The sequence below is a fragment of the Protopterus annectens genome, chromosome 16.part0, assembly GCF_019279795.1.
Source record: "Protopterus annectens isolate FY-2018-M chromosome 16.part0, PAN1.0, whole genome shotgun sequence".
NCBI classification, from domain to species: domain Eukaryota; kingdom Metazoa; phylum Chordata; order Ceratodontiformes; family Protopteridae; genus Protopterus; species Protopterus annectens.
Window position 1 is genome coordinate 678,467,535 of NC_056750.1, and position 14,405 is coordinate 678,481,939.

At 36.7% G+C, this 14,405-nt stretch overlaps 1 protein-coding gene across 1 annotated transcript in view; it reads left to right on the forward strand.

Moving 5' to 3' along the window:
• CACNA1B (calcium voltage-gated channel subunit alpha1 B) overlaps positions 1-14,405 on the forward strand; it is a 3,578,581-nt gene that overhangs the window by 2,622,126 nt on the left and 942,050 nt on the right. Inside the window, exon 26 of the mRNA XM_044058770.1 lies at positions 11,766-11,896. Within this exon, the coding sequence (XP_043914705.1) occupies positions 11,766-11,896 (131 nt within the window). The remainder of the gene's footprint in view (positions 1-11,765; positions 11,897-14,405) is intronic.

Genomic DNA, 14,405 nt, shown 5'->3' on the forward strand with positions numbered 1-14,405 from the left:
AATGAAAGCTGGATAGACGGTTGCACATAAAGTGAATATTAGAATAAAAATCCTTTATTCAAATTTAAGATTTAGCGAGTTTGTTCCTAGAAAGCAGGACTTCATCAGCATCTTTGCTTATTTGTTAGAAGATCCCAGATTTTATGAGGGACAAAGCAAAAAACAGAGGCAAAATTAAAGACTTCATAAAAGTCAGGACAGCTGACAGGTAAGATCAGTAGTAACCCATCAACGTTATTCTTGAACTGAAAACTGCATTCCATATAGGATTTGTTGAATGTAGGTATGTAAAGAAAGGTGAGCAAAACACAATATCAGTATGTAAACAAGAGGAAATTAAAGAAAACAGTAAATAATACAAACTGGCAAATGTACTGGGCCTCAATGGTATGTTACTGATGAAGGGCAGACCAGAGCAATGATGAATTAAGCCACTTAAGAAATGGACAAGTGGATTCCCTATAACTTCTTAGTATAAAATGTACTGCAGCAAAACTGCACGAATTGCAAAATGATACCAAGGACGTTAAGACCACTGTCTCACACTTTTTTGGCAGTAATCCATCATATCCTGACTCCAAGATTTATACAAGACCAACCTGTAATAGAAAAGAATGGATGGGCAAGACCATTTTTATTTGCAGAAGACTAACCAATTGCTCAGTTCAAGGGGATGACCAGATAGAAGCAGCTAAGTATTCTTTACAATACTGTTTTGTATACTGTAGTATGGGAAGAGATGGTCTGGATTCTTGCAGGGGCAAAGCCAGTGTGTCATGAAATACTGTTTGAGATTTTTCTTGAATTGGTTTAGTGATGGTTCTAGTGTTAGATCAGCTAGAAGTTAATTCCAAATTTTTGCTACCGAGTTAGAAAACAAGGAGTCACCAGCTGAGTTGTTTGTTTTAAGTGTTTGAATTAGTAGTTAATTAGAACATTGCAGTGGCCTAGTGTTCCTGTAGGGATAAATGATGATTTTAAGTGCAGGGGTATTATCTGGTTGGTTGAGAATTTTGTGGGCTTCTACAAGTTGATTGTACTGAAGTGAGCTAGTCAATTCTAGCCATCCTAGAGGTTTAAAGTTTTGACAGTGGTGAGTTCTGTAAGTAGAGCCAGTGGCAAATCTAGCAATGTGATTATAACAGCTTGAGAGTTTGCAGAGTTCAGATTTCTTCAAGTTAGTGAAAATGGAGGAAGCATAGAACAGGGTGGAGAGAAGGTGAGTGTGGGCAATGGCAGTCCTTGCTAGTGGGGTAAGGAAAGGTTTATTTTTATATAGGAAGCCCAGTTTTTTATTAATGGTTTTAATGGTTTGATTGATATGCATGTCAAATTTAAGGTTATCATCAATAGTTACCCCTAAGAGTTTAGTATGGTTATCTGAGGAAATAACAGTTCCATTATTAGAGGAAATCATAAAGGAAAGTGGTGTTGACATGTGAGTGGGGGAGAAAAGTAGTAGTTTGTTTTGTTTTAGGGTTCAAGAGCAAACAACGGCATGAGAGCCAGTTGTCTACTGTGTTAAATGTTTTCTGGGATAACGTATGCAGGTCAGATGGGGTGGAGGCTGAACAGATCAACGTGGAATCATCTGCATATTGTATGCATGTAGCATCTGAAATGGCAGAGTAAAGGTCATCAATAAAGATTGAAAAGAGAAGAAGTCTTTAGATAGAAGCCTGGGGAACTCCAAGGGTGAGGGGTAGTAGAGTAGATAAATTTCCCTCCCATAGGACAGACTTTTGTGTGCCATTCAGATAGCATTGAATCTATTGAATGGCATGGTTATTCAAGGAAATGGATTTCAAGTGGCAGTGAGTAGTTGGTGGTTGACCATATCAAATGCTTTGGATAGGTCAAGGAATAGGGCTGAGGATAGTTTATTGCTATTACTGTTATGATTTATGACACTGGAGAAAGAGAGGAGGGCAGAGGATGTACTATGGTGTGGCCTGCAGATTGTTGTGTATGAGATAGTGCAAGAGTTGCTTATGAATTCAATTCTCCATTATTTTGGCCAGTGGTGGAAGTATGGCAATGGGTCTATAATTTGATAGTTTTGTGGAATTGCCATCTTTGTGGAATGGTATGACATGGGAAGTTTTCCAAATGGAGGAGATGGAGGCTTCAGATATGGTTCTATTGATCAAGATTGAGACTGGATAAGCTATGACATCTGTGGCTTTTTGTAGGTACTCTGCAGGTAGAAGATCTGCAGATAGGGTGGTCGGTTTTAGTTTTTTAAGCAGGGATCGGATAAGTGAGAGAGGGACAGGTGAGATGGGTAGTGGGTGAGGGTATGATAGAATTATAGGTTTATAGGTTCATAGATTAGTACTATTGCTTGTTGGTGTTGGTTGGCTAGCAAGGTTGTGGACAGTCTCAGTAAAAAAGCTTTTAAAGGTGTTGCAATCTCTTCTGGAGATTTATGTGTAGAAGTAGAAGGGGTAGGAGTGGTGGATTGCCCTGGATGGAGGAGTTTATTTATACCTGCCCAAAACTTTGGAGGTTTATTTTGATGTCTTTGTTGAAGATTATAATAGTAGTTTTTTCTTGTCTAGCAGAATGAATTTTTTGTGTCATTACAAAGCTGTCTATATCGCAGATGATCTAGAGGGGCTTTGGTGTCATGTCAGATGGCCCATATTTTATTTCTAAGTTTGATCTTTGCTTTAGTATTCTTTGTAAGCCATGGTGCAGTTTTTGTTTTAGTTCTGTTGGTACGTGCGGGGGCATGTGAGTCAAGTATGGCAAGAAATTTAGTATTAAAGAATACTACTGCTTCATCAAGTGGCAGCCATTTTAGGATTGACCAGTTACATGCTTTTAGTTCATTTTGGAAGTTGGCGGGATTGAAGTTGTTATTTTTTCTAATTGTTTTGTGCATAGGCTGGTAGGGATCATCAGTTTTATGTCTGATGATATAGGTTAGAGAGTGATCACTGAGGTCATCAGGGAGGGTCCCACTTTTATACATACGGGGACGACTATTGATAAGTATCCAGTCTAAGATGCTTTCTTTTTTACTGGGTTTACTGATCCTAGTGGGGGAGGATATAATTTGTGTAAACCCATATACATTTTTATGGGTGAAACTGGATTCTAAGGAGTGTGAGTTCCAGTCTATATTGAAATCTCCAAGCACAATGGTTTCCTGGGGGTTGTTGTTTGTTAACCAGTGGAATGTGTCTTCTAGGAGGTTGGTGTTATTGCCCGGGGGAATATAGATACAGACAATATTTATATATTTGTTTTTATTAATTTGTAGTTTGGTGGGAATAATTTCTGCTTTATCAAAACTGGGTGATGGAAGTGGTTCTCTATTAACTTTTAGTGTATTTTTATAAACTACAGCTACCCCACCTCCCTTTCTAGTACAGCGGTCAGTTCTTATTGTTATATCCTGGTGGTAGAACCTCATTGTCTTTAGTTGTGGGCTTTAGCCAGGTTTCAGTGAGACAGAGTATATCTGGAGAATGGACTTCTAAAAGGGCATGTAGACTTTTTTGTTTATACTTCTCATATTTAGGTGAAAGGCTAGGAGTAAACTAGGAGGCCTGCTTAGTGGTATAGTGCTATCAGGGTTGAAAGCTTGGGAGTCAGTGTTCATAGCAGTGCTTTGGCCAAGGTTTGGGCGAATGTCTCTGTCAATTAATAGGTTATAGTGTTGACTGACTAAGAGTTTTAGAAGTTATTTATTAGTTTTTGATATTGTTTGGTTTTGGGGTTGAAATTTTTGAATCTAGTAGGGTGACAGGATACAGGAGAAGAGGAGTCAGATAAGAGGGGGATGGTTACATGAGGTACTGGATAAGAGAATTTTGGTGTAGAGGTTTGGTACTTTGGGTAGTGGAATCCGGGATAGTACTGATTTTCATAAGTGGTAAGGAGGTATAGAGTGAACATTAGAGGTAGTAGGCAAAAGAGTGTAGTGGCTTTGTTAGTGATACTTTTGTAGGTAGGTGATACATTATAAAGGATTATAGTTTGAATAGGGTATTGTAAGAATAGAAGGAATAGACTGGGTTTAGGAGGGGAGTGTGTGAGATGGTGGTTGGATGTTAAGAAAAGGGGTGTGACCATACAAGTATAAATTTAGCAGTACTGGGGCGGGTTGGATATGGGGGCAGGGTAGGGGCACAGAGTGAGCCTGAGCGGGGCTTTAGCCAGCCCAAAAGATAGCTAGAGGCTTAGCTTGCAAGGTAAGAACTTTTGCTTACAATGTAACAACTTTAGGGAATGTTTAGTTTCTTTTAGTACATATTCTTTCATTAGCCAGTTTTAAGGGAAAGTATTAGATTTAAGGGACTTTAGGGACTGACTAGCAGTGCTTTAGACCCAGTTCAGCAAGTTTTTAAGTGAAAACCAGATAGATAGTAACCTTGCCGTTCTTTTGGTATGTAGGGACTAGCAGAGAATTTTCTTTTATTTTTTATTTGCACAGGGTTCTTCTATCATAGTGCACCTTTCAGGGAGGGAGCAGTAGAAGAGGGACTGTACCTTGCCATTCTTTTGGTATGTAGGGACTAGCAGAGAATTTCCTTTTATTTTTACTTGCACAGGGTTCTTCTATCGTGTGCCTTTCAGGGAGGGATTGTCTTTTCCATTTTACTCCATAGTTGAATACTGCCTGAGGCAATGGACTCTTTTCCATTTTACCCCATAGCTGAAAATGGTTCCTGGGTAAATTCACTTACCTAGTTAACAAATTGTATGTGTATGTATAAATAAATAACAGTAAGCAGAAGAGGTGGTTGTAACACAGTAGTCCAGTAGAGAACACCTACAAATGGTTTACCTCAGTCCCTGTTCCAAGCCCAGGGAGTCCTAAACAAGCTATCGTGTTCACCTGAGAAGAGTCCCTCACATATGAAATTTATAAAGGGAAGAGTAAATTTCTGAAAAGGAAATAGTAATATTAGTAAAATATGTATTAAAAATTATTACAGTCTACTTGTCTGATTGTACTGTGGGAAACCAGAGTATTATTCACAAATAAAATATGATAACATGTAGGGTTCAAGGATATTGTTTTAAGGATAGTAAGGATATTATTTCAAGGATATTAATGCCAACCAACTAAGCCTAACGATAGTCCAAGGATAGTAAGGCCAGTGCTCTAGGGACCTAAACTTTGTCACCACAATAAACGGGACATGCTGGAGGGATAGATTCCTGTCCCAGAGACTTCCCATACTCTGGAACAGACTACCCATCAATGTCAAACAAAGTTCATCATTAGCACTCTTCAAGAAAAATCTTGATGAGTGAATGGGAAATAGGAAATACACCCTGGGGATCACTTCTGTGTCTCTGCTCAACAGTGGCACAGGAAAATAACTTTCTTGGGTGGCATAAGCCAGGGAACCTTGTTGGCTAGGTGTACATACGCCCTTGGGCCAATAGCCTAGTACCTACCTATGAACCATTGCTAAATGATGTGTGCTTCAGAAAGTAATCTGAAACAGTATTAAATAATAACCTTGGCTCATCTGTGTACAGTTCTCTAGGAAAGGAGGTAAAATTGGGGAAATGCAGTATATGTACAATTTTACACAGGCACATGTTCACTCACTTATCAACTGGGTGTGCAAGTTTAGCAGCATCTACAAAAAGTAAAAAAAATGCACTTTGTTACAGCTCCTATCTTTTTTCATTTATTAGTGCTTTGCTATGGAATGTACCATTGGATAAATGCACAATAATAGCCATCACTGAATGCTTGGAAATGCTATGGCCATGATCTTTTCATCAGCAAGATCAACAATATATCTCCACTCTAAATATTATATAGCTGAAGGTATAAAATAGATTTTTTTTCATCCTGTAACTCTTTCCTTCTACCCTTTGGGTGCAAGTACTAGGTGACCATGGCATTTCTTGGGAACAAAGGCCTGTCCATTGCCCTTTAATTACTATGGAACAAGCCCTGTCAGCCTCTGAAAAATCTAAGAATGCCTCATCCATAGGCCCAAATGCCATATGACGTTGCCTGAGTAATGGTGCTAAATATGGAATATCAGAACTCTTACTTAACTTTAATCAAAGCTTACAGACTGGCTACATTTGTGTAGCCTGGAAAACAGCTTTAATGCTGTTAGAGAATGATAGCCCAACTACAAACCCTGCTAACTACGGACACATTAATCTCACTACCCTCATATATAAGGCTATGGAATGTATAAGCTCAGATCTCATTAATCTAGATATTGAAAATCAGTTTACCCTGATCCAACATCAGCTCAGCTTTGGCAAAAGAAGGTGCTTCCCCTTTAACTTTATTTCTGTGAGGAAAGTCTCCAAAGTGGTAGGCAGTGGTTACAAAGTACATAAAGCATATCTGGACCCAGTCAAGGCCATTGACACTACTCCCAATGTAGGCATTATTAACAAACTTGCAGATCTGAATATCGGTCCTTATGCTATACATTGCATAGCTAGATGGTTATCTGACAGACCCTTTTGTGCTTAGAGTTGCAGGTGCTGCCTCCAAAAGCAAAATAGGTTACCAGAGGTGTACCGAGGGGCTGAGTGTTGAACCCTGTCCTATTTAGTTTCTGTTTCTCAGACCTTCAGGCCAATCCTCCTGGGCTATGATTATCTTAATTTCAGAAGACAGTAAATTGGGAGTCTTTATTCAGTCTCCTAATGATTTAGAATTGCTCCATTGTGGGTTAGATAATAAATACTGGGGAAAGGAGAATGTTTCCAAATAAAATGTGAAAAAAATGAGAAGATGGTAACAATTAATGCAAGGATTCATTTCTGTATAGAAAAGGTTTTAAGTGCATGCATGGAACTTACAATAATAGTTGTGGGAAATATAACTAAAGAATCAAGACTACATGTGATGGACTTAGTAAGACACTAGTAATATTAACAAAGTGAAGCAAATATATTTAGAAGAGGATCTATTGCTTCTGTTAAGTAGGGAATTGTTAAGGTGCATTAATTGGTCACATAGTCTCAATCAGTGCCCCCCACAGGAAAAAAAAAAAAAAAAAAAAAATATATATATATATATATATATATATATATCCTTTGAGAGAAAGGCCATCTATCTATCTGTCCACACATACACATATAATTACAGACTCCTTTGTAGAGAAAGGAAATAAGAGGCGTTTGCTTTCCTCAGCCAATAATTGAAAAACAAAGAGAAGTACAGGTTAAAAAAAGTTGCAGTCAGCAAACTGACAAGTTATCACCAGTCACAAAATAAAAAAGAAAAAAAAAGAATTTATGTATGTTATTTAATTTTAACCTATTGAAATAACCTAAAATCAAAACACTAAATTAAAAAAGGAAATGGAAGATTTATATTTATGTATATATATTCTGTCTGATTCCAAACAAGTATGTGCCATCAGCCATGATCCTAGGGTACTTTATAGGTCTACCCCAATCTCATTGAACACACTTATTTTATTATTTAAAATTTTGTTTTTATTATTCAGATAATACAAATACATTAACAACATAAATTCTGGTGATCAGCTAATACATTTCTGTATGTCCTAGACTTTAAATTGGTTGATTACAGTCTGCTTGCCTTATTTACTCCTTACTATTCTGCTTTCTGTTTGTTCTCTCCCTTATCCCACAATTTTAGGATTTAGCCGACTCTGATAATGCCCTTCCAAGTAACTGTTTACATGTAATGGATTAAAGTACCTATTAAGCTCTCCAGAAGAAGCTAAACCAGTGTTCAGCATTTTTTTTTAATTTCACATTGGACTGAATATTTGAGCACTAACCTATCTGATGGTAGTAAACCTTTGATAACATCAGAGTTATTTTCTTCTGTCTTATTTAGATTGACAAGAACTTTTTACTTGAATGGAAGCGTCAAGGATATGATGCCTGGTCATAGCTTTTCCCAATGTCTCTAGGCATATTTATCTTTTTTTTTCTGTCTCTAGTCACTCCCTGGGTGATAAAACCAGCTCTAAATCTGGAGAAAGGTAGCAACCATGTTGGCCCATTAATTAACTGACAATGCAGGAAACTTTCTTCTCTATTGTCCTTTGCCAGATAAACACCCTGCCCTCTTTAGTAATGGGTAATAGCCCTAATCCTACACCTTCCCTCAACCCTAACCCACATGCCTTACCTTTATAAAAACCTTCCTGTCACACTGCCACTATTTAGACAAATTTGGGGCTAGTGTTATGGGAGGGGAGATCGTGTTAATATGAGGAGGTGAAATGGTTTTCCTTCCTCAATATTTGTTGTGTCTGTTTTGTGTATGCTCAATTTTTTTGTTGATATTTTCAATTCAGAATTAAAGTAGTTCAATCATAAACAACAGAACCAAAAAAACAAACAAAAGGAGCTCAACATTAAACTTAAATTCCAGCAAATGGAAAAAAGCTTAGTCAAAAATTTTGACCAGACAATCAAACTCCAAATGAAACAGCTTAACTAGGATCTTATCCTCCTCTATTTTTTCACATCTAACATGTATGAAAACTATCTTCTTCTTTTTCTTTCAGCTGTTCCCATTAGGGGTCGCCACAGTGGATCATCTGTTTCTGACCAAATATTCAGAATGGTCACAGACACCTTCAAAAGTATAAAAAAAATCCTCTCTAATGCAAATAATATGAAAAGAAAATACTTCATTCCACTCTACCATTGATACAGTTGCAGCATTTTTTACTGTAAATATATGAATCCAGTTCCACAACATTCTGTCCAGAAGACCTTAATTTGTGTGTGTATACATATACACATATATGTTTGTGTGTATATATATATATATATATATATATATATATATATATATATATATATATATGTGTGTGTGTGTGTGTGTGTAATATACATATATATAAATATCTCAATTGGAATTCCCCCAAATAATTTCACAACACAAAGAAATGCTTTACAAACCAAATTTAAATTCTAGTAATTATACAACCTGTTAAAAGTCTAAAGAATGGAACTCTGCCAGGTCCAGATGCATTCACAACTGAGTTTTATCAACTCTTCCAAAACTGATGCTTAAATATTCTAGCACATGTTGATGAGCACCAGTGGAATATCTGACTTGTATCTCAGTAGAGCTATAGGAATACTATTAACTAAACATCAAAACAATTATCAAGTCTCGAATTATAGACCCATTGTGTTGATTTATCAAAAATATATGCCACTGTATTACTAATAGACTAAAATCCATTATGCCTAACATAATTCCCATTTCCAGTCTGCTTTTTTTAAATATGAGATATACTTCAGACCAAACAATTACTTTTGAGACCCTCTGACTTTTTAACACTAATTATAGTGGCAACATTTGTGGTCTACCCTTTGATGCTTCCAAAACATTTGATAAAATAATTTTTTTTTACATATTTAGCCAAATTTGAATGCTGTCCTGGTAATCAATAAGTAAGACTTCTCACATATTTTTTCATAAAAATGGAGTACTCCAAGGATATCATCTTTTTTCAATTTTTATTTAAAGTCATATTTCTTTCTTTAAACCAACTAACCATCTGCTATGATCCCAACTCTTGCAATTTTAAAATCTCATCTATGCAATTTGCAAATGTTAACATTTAGTTGAGACGCCTGAATACCAACTTATCAAAAATTATTGACACTATCCAAAAATATTCATATATTCCCGAATACAAGTTAAACCAACAAAAAAAAATCTTCATTCCCTGTATTAGCCAAAATCAATTATCCTCTTGGCCTTTCTAATTTCAAGGGCCTTAATATCAAATACTCTATAAAATAATTGGTAATAAAGTTTTATTAATCTGCGTCACTCAGTTATCAAAACAATATTTATCAATCATAATTAAATATACTGAGGGCATTACTGCAGATATCAAAACATGGGAGCCTATGTGTTTCCCTTTCTTATCTAAAGTGGCAATCATAAAAATTAACATTTTCCTGAGGCTTCTGTTTTTAATTGCATCCACTATCCATTCTATCCCTAAAAATATTTCATCTTATCAAAACCCAACTCATCCAATTCATATGGTATTATAATTCTCCCAAAATATTACACAAGCTGACATTCCGCAAAAAATAGGGAAACATGAGCCTTCCAGACCTCTGCATTTACTACATAATCAAAAATGGCAAATGTCAAGCTTACCACCAATAAATGGAGCCCAGCCTAAAGATTTTGTATAAATCTATCAAAATATATAAGTGTAACCCTCAAGCTATTCCCTTTCTATACCGCCAAAATAGTAAGAAGTTTAAAAAAGATAAAACACATTGAACACTTCTAGAAGCTAATAAAGCATTTACATCTCAGGAATATTACTATGCTTTTCAATCTATTTATAATTATCTCAATATTTTAATAAATATTATCCCAATAGACTTATCTAATTTCCCTTCATTGAAATATTGCTAATTTGGGATATTGTTAGCTGTGAATTTAATTCCCTCACAGACCTTTTATTCCATTTAAATCTTCCTAAAGGCTACCTTCCTACTCTTAATGTAATATATAACATAATAAAACAAAATCTTTAATAAAGAACAAATGACTCTAATTGATTATTTTCATCAACTAATAAAAGCCTTACTTGCACTGAAATTTCCTTCCTGGGCCCTATTATATGTTTTTTTGATTCTTTGGCAAAACCAGGATTCATCACTAACAAATGTAGTCCATGCATTTCTGCTCATACATCTCAGTTTATGATTAATAGTAATGCTTACCATGCCCCACTAAAAATTTCCCACTTCAGTGCTTTTCTTCCCAGTAACTGTTCTGCATGCACGTTGTTTACCAGATACTGACATTTTATATATTTTTGAACTGTAGCTACACCAAAAGCCTTTGGTTAATGACTCAAGCTAAAATCCAATCTGTTTTAGATAACACGCTACCTCTATCCTGGCACTTTGCTGTTATATACCTTCCCCCATATAATATGAATACCACACACTTAAAATCCCTATCTTCTTTTCCATGATAAAATATTAAATAAAGACAAAATGTAGTACTCTTACTATCATCAATTGGTCTGAATTTGTCAAAATATACATTAAATATTATGGGGATTTCCAAAAACATACTGCTCTCAAAGCCTGGGAATTAGTTCTGCAGTTTCCCCTGTGGTCTATACTATTAATAACCTGTAATGTTTTTCATTTTCCATCAATTTTATGAGAGTTCATAGCTCATTTATAATTCATTTAGTGTATCTCAATGGGACTATAGTTGTTGTAAACATAAACAGTATATAGTTATCTTTAGGTTTTATGCCTATATCTGTTGTATGTATTCTCTTTTTATTATTTTTTGTTTTCTTTTGTGTTTAGTTTTTGTTGGTTATTATAGTCAATTTTTGAATAAATAAAATGTGTGCAAAAAAAGAGTTCATTTATATCAAGTAGAAGCGGATTGATTTGAGAACCTCCGGTTCCATTGTTTACTGTGCAAGTATGAACAAGTCCCGTAACATAAAATAAGTAATTGTGTTAAGTGGGCATAACTGAGATAAAATGAATAAATTAGAAAAGTAATCTACAGAGAATCTTTGACGAGAAAGCATAGAGACAGTAAGTACATATAGGAATTTAGTTTATTCCTTGACATTATATTAAAAATACTTCTGGAAAAGGATAGCCTCTTCATTTATATTAATGATTGTACATCTTACACCTTCTATGAAGGATAGGACTGGTATTGCATAGATTCGTCTTCTTCATTATGGATAGACGTAAGTGTCACATTAAAATACACTATGTGAAGATCTTGCATTTTTTCATTTTTTATTTAGATGATCGATTTGGGACTTTTGCTTCACCCTGGTTCCTATTTCAGAGACCTTTGGAATATTTTGGATTTCATTGTGGTGAGCGGTGCACTGGTAGCATTTGCATTCTCGAACATTATGGGACTTTTCTCCAAGTTTAAGATACACTGAAAACTGTAAAGTACCAAATGCATATATTGTAATGCTGTATCTGAGTACTACTTTTGAATTCATGAAATAGTTATACAGGGTTAGCTCAATGACTGCCTGCATTTTCAGGACAAATGTCTGAATTTACACTTATGTAATATTTAATTGTAGAAACGATGTGTATCAAGTTATGTAGGCATTGCAACTCTCAGGGCTACTGTCACAGTGATTTGCCATGATTTTTAATTACCTTGAATTACACTGACAAGGATAAGAGTTTTATATGTCACAGCATTTTTTGAAGACCTATAGCTGACAGCAGATTTTTATGGTGCCGAGGTGCCAGCTCGACACCCAACCTTCAACAAAGGCACGCCCATTCACGCATGTCTTTCAAATGCTACTCGACCATGGGGAGGACATGTAGACTCCACACAGAAGGCATTCCAGCCAAGAATCAAACGAGATAACATCTTGCTGTGAGGCAGCAATGCTACCGCTGCACCACTGCAGCGTAAGCTTCTTCCTGTGGTACAGAGTTTAATTCCATCAGCTTTGTTTGCCTACTGTATGACTGAGTATGTCACTTAAAACAGGCATTGCTTTGGGGCAATTGAAAATTTGAACAAGGCTCATTAATCATCCTTTGGACTGCATATCTAGTGTACCTATAAACAGAGGATCCCCTTCCTGGATGGATTTTGTCTTTTATGGCATCAACTAGAAACATCTTTTCCTTTTGTTAAGTATGATTTCCTAGAAGCAGTTTTTCTAGCCTGTTTTAATACCTGATGCATATCCTTTGAGAAAAGGTGCCTAACTTGGATCACAGAACTGTCAAACATTCTGTCAGATGGAGGTTTTGAATGCAGGGGCAAATTAGGCATGCCTTGTCCCATTGGAGTAGATCTACTCCATGAGGAAGTTTTTAGTAATTGCCCCTGGACAGATGAATGAGAAGGGAGAAACAGTTTTATCTGAGCCACAAGAGAGTTAACAGAAACATCTTGGGCAAGTCTCTCTTGACCTTTAAAAGAACTTAAGAAATAGAGGGGCAGGAATACAGGAACATTCCCATCCATGAGAAAGAAAATGCATCTGTCTTCCTGGCCTTTTAGTAGAATGCCTGGGAACAGATTTGTATTAGCTTTATGTTGAGACTGGAGGCAAACTGATCTACTTGCAGAATTCCCCAGAGGTGGAAAATATCCTGGAAGACCTCTGGGTAGAGCATCAGGTCCTGAGAATCTATTCTGGATGTGCTCGAGTTCTCTGCTATATTATTCAGTTCTGTAAGAATGCAAGTAGCCTGAGGAATTGTTGATGTTCTTCGTGTTTCACTGTTGCAGTCATTACATTTGGGTAATCTGCTGGCAGGTTGCCCTCAGTCAGCCTGATTAACAAAGTCTTGGGTCCTGTGTTGGTTGCTGTCCCTTCTTTCATGATGTCAGGTTGTCAGGGGTATAAAACATGCAGCCGATGCCATTACATCAGTCTTTCTTGCCGCGCGGTGCCCGAAGCAGAAGCAGTTTGCAAGTGCCGGTCGGCCGACACCTGAAGTTTTCGTTTTTGAGTTTCAGAACCAAAGTCTTCAACTAAAAGCCAAGTACCCCATTGGGGAAACTTTTTCTTCCTCCTTACCAATGTCAGTAAAAGTTAATAAGTGCATTACTTGTGGGAAGCAAATACCTCATAAGGATTTTCATTTGTACTGTATTCCTTGCCTAGGCCCTGATCATAACGTACCTTGTTGTCGGTTTTGTGCTAGATTTAATCAACACACTATTAAATGTTGGAACATTTTTGCTTCTAAATATATTGGCTCATGGTTTAACTATCCAGAAATGACGTCTGTTAGCAATCCGACTACCGGAATACCTAAAAAACATAAAGAAAAAGACAGAGACAGGCCGTCGAGGTCCAAAACTGATGACGATGCTTCTCCCAAGCCAGTCGCTAGTTCGTCGGTACTCAGTGAGGTGCTTTCGCAGCCCCTGATGCCTGCTACTTTTTATTCGCAGGCCTCAACTGAGACCCATTTGGAGTCCGGTGTGCCACAAGATGCTTTAAGTATTGAACCCACGGATGTCTCTACCTGAGATGGGTCCAGAGCCGCTGTGCAGGCACTGGCTTCTGAGGGTGTTTTCAGGCCTAAATATTTGTATATTAAACTGATGCCATCTTCAAAACTAAGGCCAAAATCTACTTCTATGTCTAAAAAACTGACACTTGGGCCACATGTGCAGGCCCCTATGCCTAAAAAGCAAATGATCAAAATGGCTGAAGATTTAATTACCTTGATCAGGGCTAGCCAACCCCCTCCTGCTAAGAGGCCTAGGCAAGACATTGATTATGAATCTTCTGATCAGGATTCTGTTTCTTCTGATTCTGCTACTGAACAGGATTTATCTATACCTACTTATGAGGACTCTGATGCAGAAGATTCCATTCCTTCTGCTTCTCCCCCTGTGGATTTCTCTTTTGGAGAAACTTTACATACCTCAAGAGAACATT